The 17966-nt window shown below is 39.8% G+C and overlaps 1 protein-coding gene across 2 annotated transcripts in view; it reads left to right on the top strand.

Annotated features, from left to right (window-relative positions):
- Positions 1-17966, top strand: part of RELN (reelin) — a 282830-nt gene that overhangs the window by 213180 nt on the left and 51684 nt on the right. For both annotated transcript variants that reach the window (XM_061467364.1, XM_061467363.1), the window contains exons 26-36: positions 997-1168; positions 1577-1777; positions 3897-4132; positions 6214-6371; positions 7261-7468; positions 13046-13122; positions 14643-14801; positions 15709-15897; positions 16213-16486; positions 17360-17500; positions 17594-17771. In XM_061467364.1, the coding sequence (XP_061323348.1) occupies positions 997-1168; positions 1577-1777; positions 3897-4132; positions 6214-6371; positions 7261-7468; positions 13046-13122; positions 14643-14801; positions 15709-15897; positions 16213-16486; positions 17360-17500; positions 17594-17771 (1993 nt within the window). The remainder of the gene's footprint in view (positions 1-996; positions 1169-1576; positions 1778-3896; positions 4133-6213; positions 6372-7260; positions 7469-13045; positions 13123-14642; positions 14802-15708; positions 15898-16212; positions 16487-17359; positions 17501-17593; positions 17772-17966) is intronic.

The raw sequence follows: 17966 nt of genomic DNA, 5'->3' as shown, positions 1-17966 counted from the left end.
GAAGCTACATACTGAAACCTTAATCTCTGGACTATCCAATACGTTATTTTTAGCCAAAATATCTGCCCCTCTGAGTAACCAAGAGTGATGGTCCTTACAGAATATAGCTATGCATATTCATTTTTCTGCTGTTTCAGCTGTGGTCCAGATCTTATTTTCCCACAATTAAACTTGGAATCCTCCAGGAAAGAAGGTTCTTTTTGGCCCTGAACAATTCCTCCACTTCTCTCTGCCTAACCAGAAAGTGGGTCCATGGTAGAAAATAACAATTAAAAACACGGTGTAAAGAAAGAGCACTGAAAGGAATATGTGAATAAATGGCTTAGATGAGACTGAAATAGGATTTAACAAGTAACTAATTTTTGTATTTTTAACATAAGTATGATTAGGTTTGAAACTTTCACTTTCATTTAACATCACTTTTGTAAGGTGTTTCCTAAGTTGAACATAAAGCAAACTATCTGAGGAAGAAAGACCTGAAGTTCTTTTATGAAGACCCATATAGGAAGGCTGAAATATTTTTACCCACAGCAGGCAACTGCTACATAATCTATTGCACTGTAATAGAAGGATGCTTTTGTCTACAAATAGGACCAACCAGCAGAAGAGAATGAGAAATGAATTTTGCCAATATATTTCACTATTACTTGCTGGCACCAGAAGAATGTTAAGATTTGCTGAACATAGATCAGCTGAACAGTTTCATTCAAAGCTGAAGAGTTCAAATCAGTTCCTTATTGTGCTAGGCAATATAGCAATCGAGAGTAAAATAGCCATTGTCTTAAAGGGTTTACATTCTTCGTAGACAAGAAGAACAAAGAAGGCTTCTTGATATGCTGTGTATAAATAAGTATCCAAATATGTAGAAGATTTCTGAGGACTTCTACATGTGAGAAAGACCCTGGCTTTCCTGTTTCTTTCCCTTGTTCAGTGGTATTTCTCCCATTTCTCTACAAACCGTGTTCCCTAAAGTTCTGCTGAATTTCTCTTCTCCAGGTTTGTCTATCTGGAGCTGCCAGCTGCAGCCAAGACGCCTTGCACCAGGTTTCGCTGGTGGCAGCCCGTGTTTTCAGGGGAAGGGTATGACCAGTGGGCCATCGATGACATCATCATTTTGTCAGAGAAGCAGAAGCATATAATTCCTGTTGTTAATCCCACTTTACCACAGGTAATAAGCAAAAGCAGGTTGTGAGCATCCACATGAAGCAGGAACCATCCTCTCTGTTAATAGACATTTAATGCAGTAGATGTACAATATATTAGACGTATAAGAACAAATTTTCTTTGACATTTAAAGGGTGTATTTAAAGAAACAGATGTAGTGTTTGCAGCTGTATCTCTCTGTGTAGGAATAACTTGTGTTTTATCACAAAACCATCAGGCTCCTAATGTTTGTGACAGAGGATTATAATTATGTATCTCCTCAAAAAGTCAAGACAGATTTTGGGAAGTACAATTCTTAGAAAATGACAGAAAATACATATTGCAAAATTTGAAAGCTGATTATTTTGGGAAATTTTCTGTAGTCACACTGCAAGGTGATCACACTTGTTGCTTTCCTCTTCATTTTTAACAGAACTTTTATGAAAAGCCAGCATTTGATTACCCTATGAACCAGCTGAGCGTATGGCTAATGCTGGCCAATGAAGGGATGGCCAAAAATGAAAGTTTCTGCTCTGCCACCCCCTCCGCCATGCTCTTTGGTAAATCAGATGGAGATCGGTTTGCAGTGACTCGAGATTTAACTCTGAAGCCTGGATATGTCCTGCAGTTCAAGGTATTCCTTAAACATAAATCCCTGCACAATATTTGTAAAACTTCTCTTAGTCAATACTTGCAAGCTGTCACTGGGGCCACAGTTCAAACCAAGGTGATAAATTATACCGCTGTGTAAAAAGATGTGAAGAGGACAACTATGAATTCATACAGCATAAAATATGATGTTTTCTAGAAGGACAGTCAATACCTTAGAGCAGGAGATATATTTTTTAGCCCTCTGGAGAAGTTGTAAAGCTTGTTGCTCTTCAGCACATTTCAGAAGTGGGCTGAAGTGACTGTCATTATATTCAAGTCAGTACTAGGAAATGCTACTGCACTGTCAAGGGAGAAAGGATTTATCTCATCTGGGGCTCCGTGACTACAAAAGCTCCAATGTGATTTGCGTGCATTTTTTGTACTTTAAACTATTTAAGGACTTACACGCTGCTCTGTGCTCCAGTATGGCTTTTTCATATAATTTACTTTTATTGTGTCAATGAATATAGGCTCCAATTAGCATTCTTCTTTAAAGGGCATACAAAAATTTCAGTACATCAGAATATGGGCTCCAAAGAAAGTGTATTTGCTTTGACAAGCTCTTGTTTCTGAACTCTAATCAAAATTTTATTGAGTTTATAATGAAATCCCATTGGTGAATTCTGGAGGTTGGTTGCAATGCAATTTTAATGAGCTCACCACAAATACATGGTCCTTACATAATTGGTGGATACAGACGCTGAATAATTTACAAGTGGAATTATTGAAGAGATCAGATGTTTACAGGCAGCTTTTCAAATATAATCCCCACAGTTCTATAAATAGGAAAGTTTGTTAGAAATAATGGGATTTGTAAAATAATCTCATTTCATCTAAAAGTTATGCTAATGAGATGCTATACAAACTGAGGGATTGCAGTAGCAATTTCTGAGTATTGCTTGTACTTTTATACTTTAAAGTGTCTGAAACTCAAAAATATTTCAATATATAAATACCATTTAGCCTGGAAAAGATGCTGTTTGCCTCTTCACCACTTGACTTCAGTGACTCAGCCTCTATTCTGTAGGTTTGATGATCAACAGCGTTTCAAAAATCATTTAGTCTAAAAAAGCAGTACTTAAAAGTATTTTATACGCCTTCCATCACTGAAACACTTGGCAATGTAACATAAATGTACAAAACATAAACAACATGGATCACAGAACAGTGAATTCTTTATAAAGTCTGTTATTTAAGACCTGAATTTATACTCCTGTCTTTTTTGGAAAGCTTTTAAACTGGCCTGCGCACAAATGTGTCAGTCCTATTTGCATGCTTTAATTTTAAACATATGGTTAAATGCTTTCCTGAGTTTGTGAAATTTCCATTTTAAATAGCTGCCTGGAATAACTTTGGATTGATAAACTGAAAGACGGTAATTTGTCAAAATTATTTCATTTTACATGAATAATTTTGGTTTACATTCTACAAGCTCAAGTAGGATTTCTGCAATAAAATGATGAAAACTAATGTTTTTCAGATAGCTTGAAAAATGAAACTGAAAAGTTTAAATCAGCAGTTGATTTTTGTCTTGGTTACATTCTCATTTCACATTCTAGTATGCATTTTTAAACTTCATCCCATTTTTGCTCTATTCTCGGAAGCCAGACAGAGGCCCCAGCTCCCAGACATCATTCCTATGAGGCCAATGAGAAGGCTGTGGTCAGGGCTCACAGCCCAGGGCAGGGGGCCCCTGGGAGGCAGGCTGATGCCCTGGGCACATTGGGTAGCCTGTAGATGTGATGGCTCTCGGAGGATACAGCTCTTCCCACTTCTCCTGGGCACACGGGTGCCTGTGCTGTTTGCTGGGTTTAGCCTGCTATGCACCAGGACCTTTGAAAAGTTCTGTGCACATTTCGGTGTGCTGAACCCAGCAATCTTAATGAAAGGATAGTAGGATTTTTTACTGAGAAATGTCGTGCACATGTAAGAAACAGACTCCAACCATCAGTCACTGTTTGCAGCAGGGTTCAACGCAAGTGTTCAGAGCACTAAGCCTCCAAAACCAATGCCCAAATTGTTTTTCATTGGTTTGCGGGCAGTAAATACTAGTAACAGCTCAAGTTTCTTCAGCTCATATTGAATACTCCGCTTCTTTGCAGCTCAACATTGGTTGCACCAACCAGTACAGCAGCTCTGCTCCTGTTCTGCTTCAGTACTCGCATGACGCTGGGCTCTTCTGGTCCCTTGTGAAGGAAGGCTGCTACCCTGCATCGCCAGGCATGAAAGGATGCGAGGGAAGCTCCCGGGAGCTGAGCGATCCGACTGTGTATCACACGGGAGACTTTGAGGACTGGACAAGAATTACTATTGTTATCCCCAGGTCGCTTGCAGCCAGGTACTGTAAACCAGCAATGCCAGTTTTACGCGTGGATTAGCTGCCTCTCATTTGATGCAGCATTAGGAAAAAGCTGCAAGTTGCAAGATGTGGAGAAAAGTGGCATTAAAAATGGGCAGATCTAGGAAAAATATACTGTGCTGTCCAAAACAAGGAGAAGCTCTCTATTTTAAAGGTGTCAGAATGGTCCATAAAATCAAATTGCAAAGCAACAAGGAACCCAGAACATTTTAATTTGACATCAGTCTCTTCATCATGATGCTGTTGGTCTTCACATGTATCAGTCAGGTCAGAGGCACCAGCAAGACAGTGTGATAAGTCATTTGAATCAAGTAATCCATTTGAACAGGATTAATTTTACAGTTACCACTGGGCAAAGAAACCCTAGGAAGGTATTTGAGCTGCTGCATAATGTAATGTGTCACTGAATGCAGCCAGGACAGATGAAGTCAAAGGAGGAAGGACTGATAGGTGTGCTTGACCTCACCATCAGGTTAATACAGATGAAAAGACATCAGACAGTGGAAGACAGAAATAAGCCTTGAAATCAGGAAGCTTTAATCAGTCTTACTTGGATTTGGATGAAGTTTCTTGCCCCCTTGCTCGCTGTCTTACCCTCTCAATAAAACTCCCTGCTCTGATTTTCTGCCTGCCTGAAGCACTGCCAGTGCAGCCGTCAGGCATTCCCCCAAGACCCCAGCCATGCCCTGCTGCCTCCTGTCACTCTTCCCGCAGGCAGCTGCTCTAGTGCTGCCCCTGGGTTTCAGCCCCATCCTCCTGCTGTGGGCTCCTCCTCCTCAAGCCCCAGCACAGATTTTGAGTGTGTGGCATATTGTGTAGCAGGGGAACTGGTGCCTTTGCCGCAAGGACTTGAAATAGCAGCGTGTACCATAACAAGTTTGTCTTTTCTTCAGTAATTAGCCAATAAAAGCAGGTGCCAAATTGCACAGATCTGACACCAGCTGATTTGATTTACCCAAAACAAGCAGAGCAGAATCAATAGCAGCAATCTGTTTGGCATTATGTTCAGTAAAGTGATCAGGAATAAGAAGCTCATGTTAATACATTAAAAATTGAAGTGTTGTGAGTATGATGAGGGTCTCAGAGTATTGAAAACTGAATTTATTGCAGGTCACTTTGGAAATCATGGTTCACAGGTTGTCTGGAGAGCATTCCATTTCATCAGTTGGTATGGAGCACTAACACAACTGATCACTGACCTACCATATCCCAGTGCACACTAGTAAAAAAAGCAATAGATTTATCATATTTTAGATAGGGTAGCAAGGAGGTTCATAATTAATCCATTGGCTTGGCAGTGAGATATTAAATCTGTTTCCCTCTCTGGAATGCCTATAAAATGATGCAACTAAAAGTTAAGGACTGAAAAATAATAACCAAAAGATCTCCTCTTCAACCAATTTCCTATGCACTGGGTCAGCGGAGTAACTTAGTGTAGGTTCACCGAAGTCTCTGGAGCAGTTTCAGTTATATAAGTTAAGAACTAGAGCATTGTTTTCCAGGAATTTCATGTTGTCATCCAAGAATAAAAACTTCGTGTTTTTGTCCACAGGACACATTATTGGCCATTATTTTTAGCAAGTGGAGGATTTTTCCTGTATCCAAATGACTTGACGGTTTCTTACTCTAAATTATGCAATCCCATAATAAACTCTATCACTGCCATTACTGAGTTCCTTTCATAAGTACTGTAAGAAATGGAGTTCTGGGATTTCAATGCATAATTAGCAGCTCAGGTTGAACCGACTTGTGAGAGGCATCTTCAGAGTCATATCTAATCATTCACTGCTGTTGATAAAACCATGTATCTGTTCTTTGAATCACACTCATGGATACAGGCCAGAGAAATAGAGAAAGTCAAAAATGCATCCAAAAACCCTGGGAAAATTATCCTTAAGTGAATTTGCACAAAATGTAGGGTGTCAGAAATCTTTTCCAGGCTTCCTTTTTCATCTTATTTGGAAATGGCTAATTTAGAAAAAGCTTCTTTTAAACAAGGATCAGGAGGTATTGAAGCTGGGAATAGTGATACTCTGCCCTTCACTGTTGTTTCTCTACAGTAAGACTCGATTCCGCTGGATCCAGGAGAGCAGCTCCCACAAGAGTGTGCCTCCTTTTGGCTTAGACGGTGTTTACATTTCTGAGCCTTGCCCCAGCTACTGCAATGGTCACGGGGACTGCGTCTCGGGGGTCTGCTTCTGTGACCTCGGCTACACAGGTAAGACAACCCTTTTAGGTGGGATGAGAAGCACTGGCTGAGTTAAAGCTGTAAATTTAGCATCTTGGTTTTCCTCTCCAGTATTCCAGAAAAATATCTGGTGACATCAGTTTCATGGGCTGCCAGCAAGAATCTTGTCATTTTGTTAAATAGAAGTCAGTCCAGGCAAAACAGAGCAGTTGAAGGTGGCGGACATCAGTGATGTTTCTGGCAACCGTAATCTTTGAACATCGCCATCTGTGTGAATGGGAAGGGACTAGCAATTAAAAGAGAAAACAAAATAAAACATTATAAACTAAAAAGTCTGCTTAAAAGCCTTTGGATCATCTTCAAAAGAATTGCTGCTGTTTTTGAGTCCCCTGGCCATCAGATGGCATGGGACCAGGAGGGAACATATGTTCTGACGGGCCCTTCTGTGGAGAATTCTGCTCACTTGTGGTTTCGGGAGCTTTTATGCAGTAACACTAAAAAAAACAAACCCAATGAAAAAAAACCCAGTGATTGACATAACCAGTTGCACACTGCACTCTTTTCAACCCTCTATACAAACACAGCACTGAGCTAACATCTTCTGTTGAATTTGTTTAAAATGAAATAAACAGATAATATTTTTGTTTACATAAAATGCCTTATCAACATAAAGTGCTTTTACCTGGTGAAATAAGCCATCTTAGAATTTAGAGGAAGAGAGCTTATTCTGCCTAAAGAAATCTGTAAAGCAGTTTTTAAAAAGGTACAACCCTGTCATCAGGGCATTTTCTTAGAAAAGCACAGTACTTTCTCATGTGTGAATGCAACGGAACTGTCTGCAATGTTCTGTATCTGACCCTTACTCTGTTCAGCACAGTTTCAACAAAGCATCTCCCATATTATCTTTTTTTTCTTGAAGCATCGCATGGAACCTGTGTGTCTAATGTGCCTAATCACAGTGAGATGTTCGACAGGTTTGAGAGGAAGCTAAGCCCTCTCTGGTACAAGATAACAGGAGGTCAGGTTGGGACAGGCTGTGGTGTGCTCAGCGATGGAAAATCTCTGTACTTCAATGGACCTGGCAAAAGGGAGGCGAGGACTGTTCCCCTGGACACCACAAATATCAGGTTAATCCTCAGTGTTGCTTCTCACAATTGTCTGCGTATTCATGTTGTCTCCTCTCCACATTTACAAGTGTAGATGTGAGAAGGTGAGAAATGATTAATAGGAAATGGGTAATCACAACCTGTACAAGAAATCTTAAAGGCAGGGAAATTACTTTACTTTTTTGCTCATTCTGGTGTACTATTTCCTTTTCTTGAGAGAGAATACTTAAGTTAGAAACGGTAGAATAGCAGCATTAAAAATCTGTGAACTCTTTATCCTTCTGAGAATATGGTTTGCATTCTGTCCTAAATGGATGCGCAGAAGATGTGGTCTTGAGACTGCACAAAACCTAAGTCTCTGCACATAGCCAGTCAGAAAAACTCCCTTTCCCCTGACTGCCCCGAATTGCAGGCATGGCGATGGCAGAGAAATGAGCTGTCATTTACTTGCCAGATGTTGTGAATTAGTCCACTTGTCAGAAGTGTAAATAACCAGAATGTGAATTGTTTCTGTGTAGCCAAGAGGCTAACAAGCCCTCACCTCTCTCTCTGCTACTGCTGAATCCTGCTCCGTTGGTAGCAATTATTTTCTTTCTCTCAAATTGTTGAACTGATTAATGTAATTAGGATAAACAAAGGGCTGTTAATCCTAACCACTGTTTAGCCTGGAGTTTGCTGCTGTTTTGTCCAGTCTCATGAGGGATCACGCACCTGAAACCTTGCCCATCCTATAATTATGTCAGTTAGCTTAATAAAAGGTACTTCTCCTGAAAAATACTGCTCGAAGAGAAAGTAATGCCATGATTTGCTGCATTATTTAATTTGTGGGATCAGTCAGCAAAGATCGGCCACAAGCTACTGCTACTGCCCTCCAGCTGAAACACGGGGACCTCCGTAAGGCAGCATGGACACTGCAGGTTTGAGGACATCCTTAGCTGCTCCCAGCACTGGGCAGCACAGCACCAGCTGCCTTTCCTCTGTCCCCTGCATGTCTGACAAATACATGAATTATTTCCATAATTATGTAAATTACTTACTAATTACTTTAATTAATTGTTTGACAAATATGCTTTGGACAAGTACATGTTTGCACTGGAAGGCCTGAGTATGTCTCTTCTGTTCCACTGTCTTTTTAAATCTCATGTTATTAATCCTGTGAAGCATAATATTGAAAGTAACCTCATTATCAATAAGTCTCTATTCAAACAGTATTTCTGAGTTATTCCTTCTTTCCTGGAGAAATCTTTTTTATAAAAGGAAAGGATTTTCCTTAGATTCAAGATTACTTTGAAACCACTTTTAATGGCAGATATTTGTATTTATAGCTGCCCCTTTTTGTAGAGCTTGAACCATTTTAAAAGCCAGAAGAAGTTTTAAAATACTGAGCAATGCTCTTTCTTGACTTTTTTAATCTATCACGACTTCTGTTTTGTGCAAGAATATGGTCCTTCTGGTGTCTCAAAACTGCCCCAAGAAGGTACATGATGAGAGGGACACCTGGTAAGAGCAATTATGATCCCTCCTCTGAGCATGTGCTCATCATGTGAGCTGCTCTCCTGCTGCAGCTGATTATTTTGTCAAATCATCACTAAATTTCTGTTATAAGCATCACAGTGAGCAGTTTAACTTCCTTGAGCAATTAAAGCTTGAAGCCACATCCCTGGGCTATTTGCTGGACAGAAAAAACACACTGGTCATTTTAAATATAAATGAGACCAACATCAATTGTTTGGTTTCTTCAGACCCATATGTGCTCAGGGGTAGTATCCACCTCATGTTGTCTGACCAGAACATGGACTCCTTAGACTACAATTACCCCAGGCTGCTTTTAAGCTCAGAGAAGAGAATAGCTGCTTCATAAGGGCAGTGCAAATCATCCTAAAATAGGGTCCAGCAAAGGGCAGTGTTTTGTTTTCTGGAAGCATGTATTTTTTAAGGTTTTTATAGGCAATCTGGGTTGTCCATGTAAAATTTAGACATTCAGCTTCAGGCACCTTGCTTACAACAAGCGCATCCCACTTTAATGTTTGACACTTGTACATCTGTAACGTAAACTGTTTGGGACTTTTTGCTAGGAACAAAGTCAAGGTCTGTGAGAGTGTGAGGGGTTAACTGAAGGGCCCATACCCTAAATCAGAAAATAATTCCTCAGCCTAGATATTTTTTTTCCTGTTATTGGAGCAAAAATTAATGTCACTTGAAAGGGGAGATAAGACGGAAGCATGTTTTCCCAATTTGGTATTACTTTCTGCATTCAGTAATGCCTTGCATAGAATTCAGTTATCTTATTAGGGGTCATCTTAGCCCCTACATAGTTATCTTTTATTTTTGTGTGAGTTTTTTGGTTGAGGGTTTTGGTGACTTGAATAAACAGCAGGAAAAAATGCCTTGAAAGACATGCCACTAGATATGTGGATTGAGGGTTGTGACTAGGAAGGCTCTAAGTGCTACAGTAGATTTTTAAGCTTCTTATTTTTCAGGTTAATAGTGTTTTCCCAGACCTTTTAATATCTTATTTCATTAAATCAGGCATGGAAAATCAAAAAATTGAAAAATACTGCAAGACATTATGGTTTTATTTTTACTCCGAATTCCTGCAGATCTACCTATGCATATTCCATATCATCGTGCTTCAGCTACATCTTTTGGAGTGTAAAGTGTAAATTTTTTGTAAGGAATGTAAAGATTTTTGCTCTTTTTTGTAAGAAGCACAAAGACCCTTTTCCCCATCACTCTTCCCAGAGGAGAAGGGTGCATGAGCGCTTGGTGCTCCCGGTTTGCTCTGCTCCAATGGGGTTGAAATGTGCCAGCCTGAGGTGCATGATGCTGCTCAGGGAAGCAGCCCAACAGGGCAACACCAAACTCAGATGTCATGCTAAGAGCACTTTAAACTAAAGCATGCTCCCTGAAACCAATGATCATAAACAAGCAGTTGGTTTTTAGCATATACATTAAATTCTATCATAATCTTAGCTTTGTTCTATTGTCTCCTTTTTCTTTTATATGATTGACTACACCTTTTTGACAGACTGTGAAAAAATGAAATTGTTCCATAGCACTAAGAGAGCTGTAAGTGTCAAAATTCATTTCACCCAGACCATTATTTGCTCTACACTTTAGAAACCTCCTGGAGTCTTTCCATCCTTTTCCCTTTGGATGGCCCAATGTACCAAAGGCACAATTTCAGCAGCAGTATTTTCATCCTCCTGACTAGCAATACGATATCTGAATACATTTTGGTTACTGTTGAGCTACTTCCTCCCGTTTTGATGGCTTGTCCCTGATGACACTCTTCAATGATAGCATTTACACACAGTGCCTACCTGGCAGCTAGATAAAAACCATGGAATGTATTATTTTTCCAAACAGTGACATCTGGCTTGTTAGCTGACTTGGCTCCCATCTGCATTAGACTCAGTTGCTAATGACTGTGCAACCATCCCAGATTGCTGTTCTGGGTCAAATGCTTACAGATCAGATGGGCCAATCCTCACTTCTGCAGAAAGAGGAGGTTTTGTCTTTTGTTTTTGCTTTTCACTGATCTTTACATTTGGCAAGCATAACAGAAAATATCATCATAAGACTAAATTTTTTCACCTCTGAGATCATCGTCTAGTGGTTTATTGCCTGAATACTGTCTCGGAGGACAGAGCTGCAGCCAGCAATAGGATGTGGCTGACTAAATAGTGTAGTACTGTGTCTACTCTTGAGCTATCTATGGGGTTATATAATGAATGACACTGATGAGTATATTCTAGCTTGTCCTAGTCCTTGTGGATATACAAAACCTCTCTGATAGGAGATACTGATTTTAAACAGAACTGGAGTGTGGTTGGGTTTAGAATCAGAAAAGGATCATGACATTGTGTATGTAGCAGTGGGTGAGGGAAACTGGATCATACTGGCTTTGGCTGTAGTCCTGTGGCTTGTTCATGATTTTAGTGATGTCACTACAAATTAGGACCAAATCCCCTAAAGCGAAAGGAGTCATCTTTGTGAGGAATAATTCGATTGACAAATTAAGCCTTGTTTTTCACGAAGAGACACAAAATTTGTATTTAAAATAAAGAAGTTATCTACAAGCAGTAGAAATTTGTATTTAAAATAAAAAAGTTATCTACAAGCAGTAGTATTAATGAAGTCTAATTTCCTTTAGATTTGTATTCTTTTTTCCCCCCCAAACCTCTGTTTGGCAATAACCCCATCTCACTATGTGCTCCATGAGGACACCCTCAGCACAAGGGACAAACAGTTGCTTCCCAAAAACATCGCTTCAGTGAGTACTTCAGTAGTTTTAACACAACAGGCAGGTATCATCCTAAGTCAAAAACTGTTTAGGAAGCAAGAGGTAGAATGGCATCACCGCCTTTCAGCATGTGAAAGCTCGTTGTGGGGATGAGTCCCAGTTCCTTGCTCTGTTCAGGTGCTGGTTTGAGTGCTCAATTCAGACAACCTGTGAAGAAGGCATAGGTGAGGGGCAATGCCATTCTTAGTCATCTCAGTGCTCTTTACATTAGTTATGATAAGACTCAGACAAATGTTGGAGGCATGCAAGCAAATTTGTTGAGTGAGCAGCACGACATTAATTGAAATTAATTGCTATTATATAGCACAATAGTGTGCATCTAAGAGGAAATGTAAACTACTCTAATACTACAGAGTCACAATTAAAATTATCAGTTCAGCAAGGATACCAGGGAATCACTGGAGACTGGGGCAGGGGGGGGAAACCCAAGCAATACGTTGGAGCACAAGGATGGGATAATTATTCATCCAAATATAGATAATTAGGGATGCCCCAAGTTAATCCAAAGTTCTGACAGTAAAGACAGTGATACTGTTTCAAATGGAGGTTGTGGCTTTAGAAGAGCTGCAGAAAATGGTTATGTGAAAAATCAAGGACATGGAAAAACTTCATGCAGAGACAGATGAAAAGGTTGCCATGATTTAAAGTCAAAATGAATAAGAGAACATAGGGATGGTAAAAACACTGACAACAAGGAAGGCTGAATAAAGGTAGATCAGGAACAGGCTTTTTCCCTGTCTTATGACATGAGAACAAGGGAATATTCAATTAAATCAAAAATTTTGGGTTCAAAATCAAAGGGTCTGCTTCACAAAAATGTCCCATGAATACTTTTCACTGAAAACTGTTTACATCAATAATTTAAGGACCAAGAAGGAATTGGTGATTTAGTGAAGATACAATAATTTCATTGAAACTAATACTGTATTTTAAAGCTTAAACCAATTTCCAGTTACAAGAGTTTAAGGTAAGATCTGATGTAAGGAGCAGATTTGCCTACTTTGGAGATTTTGCGTCTTTGTGTGAAAGAAGGAGCTGCTAAATTCTTCTACTCAGTCCAGCACAGGATCAATAAACCACATCACCTTCTTCTGTCTTGAGTCCTCCACTGTTTACTATAGCCATGCTTGATTTCACTGGGAACATTACTTGATCAACAAGACTGGAATAATGACCTAACCGAAAATGCCACATTAGTTAAGGGAGCAGAGTTATACTGACTGATTTTGTGCTATCAGAAGATAATTACACCTCACTTCTACCTTGTTTTGGGGGGTTTTGTTTTTTAACAGGCTAGTTCAGTTTTATGTACAAATTGGAAGCAAGGCTGTTGGTAACTCCTGCAGCAGACCAAGAGCCAGAAATGAAGGTAAAGCCTCCTTTCCTTATAATAAACTTTTTGTCGTTTGGGCATTTTACAGTGTTTTTGCCTTTTACTGCCTTTACAAAATCAAAAATGTTGTTTTATTTTTAACATTGATTGCCTCTTCAGTTTTTATAAATGGTGCAAAAACTATTTACTTTTGTTCCACATTTGTATTTATACTTATTTCCACCAAACCTAATGGTGTTCTATCTGTAGGAATAGCTGTAATGGTTTACATTTATAAAATGAACAACATTTATAAAATGAAGTGTAATAGCTTCATTACACTACAACATTAGACTAGTTGATAGTGTTGGAAAACAGGTAAATCTACAAGTACACAGGACTTTCTTCAGGTCTGAAATAAAAGGAATAAAATTCAATTTCAGGATAAAGTGGGCAACCTCCATGGCTGACCTGAAGAGGAGTTGTGTGCTTGAAAACTGGCTCAGCTTCCCAACTACACCAGTGTGTCTAATAAAAGTTTGTTTTCCAACCCGAGCTCATGCATGGTTTACCTGAAATGCAACATTATAAAGCTGCAGCTGAAAATGTATGTAGTCTAAAGAAATTAATCTCTCCCAGCTGCCCCCTCTCTTATTTTACCCACAGGCTTTATTACTGGGGCAGGGAGCTGATACCTGTGCTTGGGAAAGATCAGCAGAGTTCTGGGACCAGATTCCCCATATGAAGTGGTCTAGTTCATGAAGACAGACCACTGACATCTGGTAGATGAGAAAACTGAACTTTCCTCTCAGTATAAATCATTTAACATCAGTGGACTGTTTCCTGATGTATGATATTTACATCGATACTGACTCACAACTGTCATCTTTCAGCACAGATTACATTGAGGGTTTGATTCTTCTCTCATTTGCACACCACTATAAGACACAAGAAGATCCATGATCTTTGAACATACTCTAGTATAAAAAAGTTTTAAAAGAAGAAATATACTTAAGTGCTCTTTCTTGTATCCCCTTTGAAGAGCACATAAGTGACTTCACAATTCTGTTGTGTCCTAGTATTTGCCATACTGAGTGTTACATACAGAGGCTATCTTAAACTATCCAAATATTGTGACAGTAAACTTTTAAGGACCCTGAGAGCTTGCACGCGTTACATGAGCATTGTGAACTACCCATATTGGAGGCCAAACTATGAGAATTACAACCTAGTGTCCCACACAAACTGCAAGGATACCCGACATGAAATAAATACTGACTATATGAAGAAAGACAAGTTATTCCTATCATTTCTGTGGTACAATCATTAGTTTCACTGGGGTTGTAAATGATTCGATCCTTTGAGTTTGGTGAAAATAGGCAAGATACTGTGTGATACCTGGTGAGTCTGTGTCATCTTTGCAGTAGGACTTCATCCACAAAATGCTCCTGGACCACGAGATGCCAGGAGTCACAGGCACTGGATGGATGTTGGCAGCTCCCTCATACAGGCTGAAAAGTTGCCCCAATTTGCTCTGTACAATCAGACTAACTGCCTTTCTTAACTTTAAAATGTAGGGCTTGTTGTTCAATACACAAATGACAACGGGATCACCTGGCATTTGCTGAGAGAGCTGGACTTCATGTCGTACCTGGAACCCCAGGTCATTTCAATAGACTTACCTCGGGAGGCCAAAACCCCTGCCACCGCTTTCCGCTGGTGGCAGCCACAACACGGTAAGCAACACCATCCTAAATATTTATTAAGCAGCTTTACACAACCCGCATGTCAATGTTTCTCAGTATGGACATGTTCTGCAGAAACCTCTGTCTGATGAATGGCTGAGTGCTGTAAGAGCATATTCAGGCTTTCCTCAGTCACACTGCAGATGTGATTTTCTTTTATAGCACAATGCAGAATAGTGGACTTAAGAGTAAAATTGTATAAGACCTAAGTTTAAACCAAAGATGCTGAGAGATAACAGAGGGGACAGGAAAAGTATATTGCACACATAAGCCTAAATAAGATTAGAGGATTTACCTGAGTATAGAATGGCCTGAGATGTAAAATGGCGTACCCCCTTTATGTCATTTTTCCTCTCTTTTGGAAGAGGAAGCATAACTTGGCCTTGAATCTGCCTACCTTGTGGTTCCCAGCTCACTGTTTTAATATCTCCATATTCCAGGACCCCCCTATCCCCTGCCATTTCTGGTGTCGCAGCACCCTCCTCCTCTGCCTTCTGCTGTACCTCCAAAGCCCACTCAGACACTTCCCACATCTTCAGCTGAAAGTAAAACCCTGGTGCAGCCTGATACCTAAAGCCACCGTGAGAGCTTCCATCTTATGTGGGAGCACATTACTGCTATTAGAAGTATCCTGACTAAAAGTCTTTCCTTATATAAGGTGATATTCAGAAATAAGCAAAGTACATTTTAACAGCAATTCCCTGGTGAGAAAAGTGTACAGCTTACATTCAACTAATTATGGTACGCAGCTTCTGGGTCATAATTTGTCACTTTGATGGTTGGTTTTTATTCATACATTTTCTTACAATGTATGTGCTGGAATTAATTATTCTCCCTAGCCAGGAGAGTGGGAAAGGTAAGAAGGACTCCACTAACCTGCCTGTTCTGCTTTTTATAGGGAAGCATTCAGCCCAATGGGCTTTGGACGATGTCCTTATAGGGATGAATGACAGCTCTCAGACTGGCTTCCAGGATAAATTTGATGGAACTGTGGATTTACAAGCAAGCTGGTACAGAATACAAGGAGGTCAAGTAGACATCGACTGCCTGTCTATGGATACAGCTCTGATGTTCAGCGAAAACATTGGTATGTGGCATAGAACATTGCTAGATTTGTGTGAGTCTGGTTTATAAATTATAGTCAAATTTTTACAGAATGGGAGGTACAGACAAATCCAGGTATAAAGAAATCTGCAGGGAAGAGAAGCCTGAAAAAAAGGTGAAAATACAGATACCATATCTGTATTATACAGATAAATATAGATAAATATAGAAAATACAGATGCCATATCTGTATTATCCATATACCACATGGAATATCCACATACTGTGTCTGAGGGACAGTACTGAAAACATGCATAAGGTATATTCTCTTCATTGTTGTTTTTCTCTCTTTACTTAGGAAAACCTCGTTATGCAGAGACTTGGGACTTCCATGTATCATCCTCCACATTCTTGCAGTTTGAGCTGAGCATGGGTTGCAGCAAGCCATACAGCAATTCCCATAGTATTCATTTGCAGTATTCTTTAAACAATGGGAGAGACTGGCACCTGGTGACAGAGGAATGTGTCCCTCCAACCATCGGCTGTCAGCACTACACCGAGAGCTCCATCTACACTTCAGAAAGATTCCAAAACTGGAAGAGAATAACAGTCTACCTCCCACCCTCAACCAAGTGAGCACTGCTCTTCTGCCTGCTTAGCGTGATAAAAATTTTGCTGATCTAATTTGAGCAAACAGCTCCCAGCTTGGGAATTTTCTTCATGTCTTTTAAATTATTAAACGTGTGCTGTCACACCACTGGAATTTTAAGTTTCACTTCAAAATATTTCATCAGACATAATCTGAACTGCAGGAACTTAAGGAAGGAACACCTTTGGATAAGTGAATTTTGAGGTCTTGCCTATAATCTGTGATAGCAAGAATGGGAATGCTAAACCAAGCTTTTCTAACATTTACCCAGTAAAAAGCAAGAATTAATGCCCTGACCCTTGCTTTCATATAAACATATTTTCTGTCACTGCACATAAGTTGTCATCCAATGTCATGCTAGTCATGGCATTCAGGAAGTCAAAACACATGTTACTGGTTGTGCCACTTCCATGTTTTTGACCAGGAGGAGTTCTGCCTGCCTCCTAGTGATATCACACGGTTGTAAATGGATGTGGCAGGCATGTTGGAAACCATCTCTCTGAATAAAACTATGCTCTAGTTTAGAAATAATAGATGATGATATTGCTTACCATTATTCTCAATAGTTCTGTAATTCTTCAAAGCACTCTATGACCAGCAAGAGTAGCAGCAATATTCTTCCTAAATTTTCACTTTGGGCACCTTCCCTTAGAGTCTGCTGCAATATTACCTAAAGAACTAACCTAAGAAATTGAAACGTCCAGTTGAAACTGGAATATGAATCTTTTCTAAGTACAGGGGGTCATGCTTATTAATGTGCTTTTCTTCTCCTAAAGTCTATGAGATTTTTCTTTATTATTTAGCACTATGCGGAGCATACATTTTGAAGCCTGAAATACATTCACTCTTTTTCCAGCTCTCCCAGAACACGATTCAGATGGATTCAGTACAACTATGCTTCTGGTGTTGATTCTTGGGCTATTGATAACGTGGTCCTGGCTAAAGGGTGCCCCTGGATGTGCTCAGGCCACGGCATCTGTGATGCAGGTCATTGCATGTAAGTAGCAACCTCCTTAACCTGCTTGATAGAAAGGATGTTGCTTTATCTAGGCCAGATGGATAACACCTTTTCCTCCCGATTTGTTGCTAGGTGTGACAGAGGCTTTGGTGGTCCGTACTGTGTCCCTGTCATTCCTCTGCCGTCTGTCCTGAAGGATGATTTCAATGGTAACTTGCATCCAGACCTTTGGCCTGAGGTCTACGGTGCTGAGAGGGGAAACCTGAATGGTGACACCATCAAGTCTGGAACAGCTCTCATTTTTAAAGGGGTCAGAGATTGCTTACATTGAAAACATGAATAAAACCCAGTAGAGTTAAAACAGAAAGTAATTTTTTTGTTGTTTCCCCCCATATGTTTATGTCAGAGTCTTCAGGCTCAAATTTGACATTTTAATTTCTCTCATCTTTTCCTGCCCTAAATATGCACCACGTTTGTCACAGTTGGGTTTTATGAACAAAAGGGC

Source organism: Pezoporus flaviventris, unplaced genomic scaffold (genome assembly GCF_033815535.1).
Source record: "Pezoporus flaviventris isolate CSIRO_AGI_PZ_B2104156 unplaced genomic scaffold, CSIRO_AGI_Pfla_v1 ptg000045l, whole genome shotgun sequence".
Taxonomy (NCBI): Eukaryota; Metazoa; Chordata; class Aves; order Psittaciformes; family Psittacidae; genus Pezoporus; species Pezoporus flaviventris.
The sequence above is the reverse complement of the archived record's forward strand: the minus strand, read 5'-3'. Positions and strand labels throughout refer to the sequence as shown.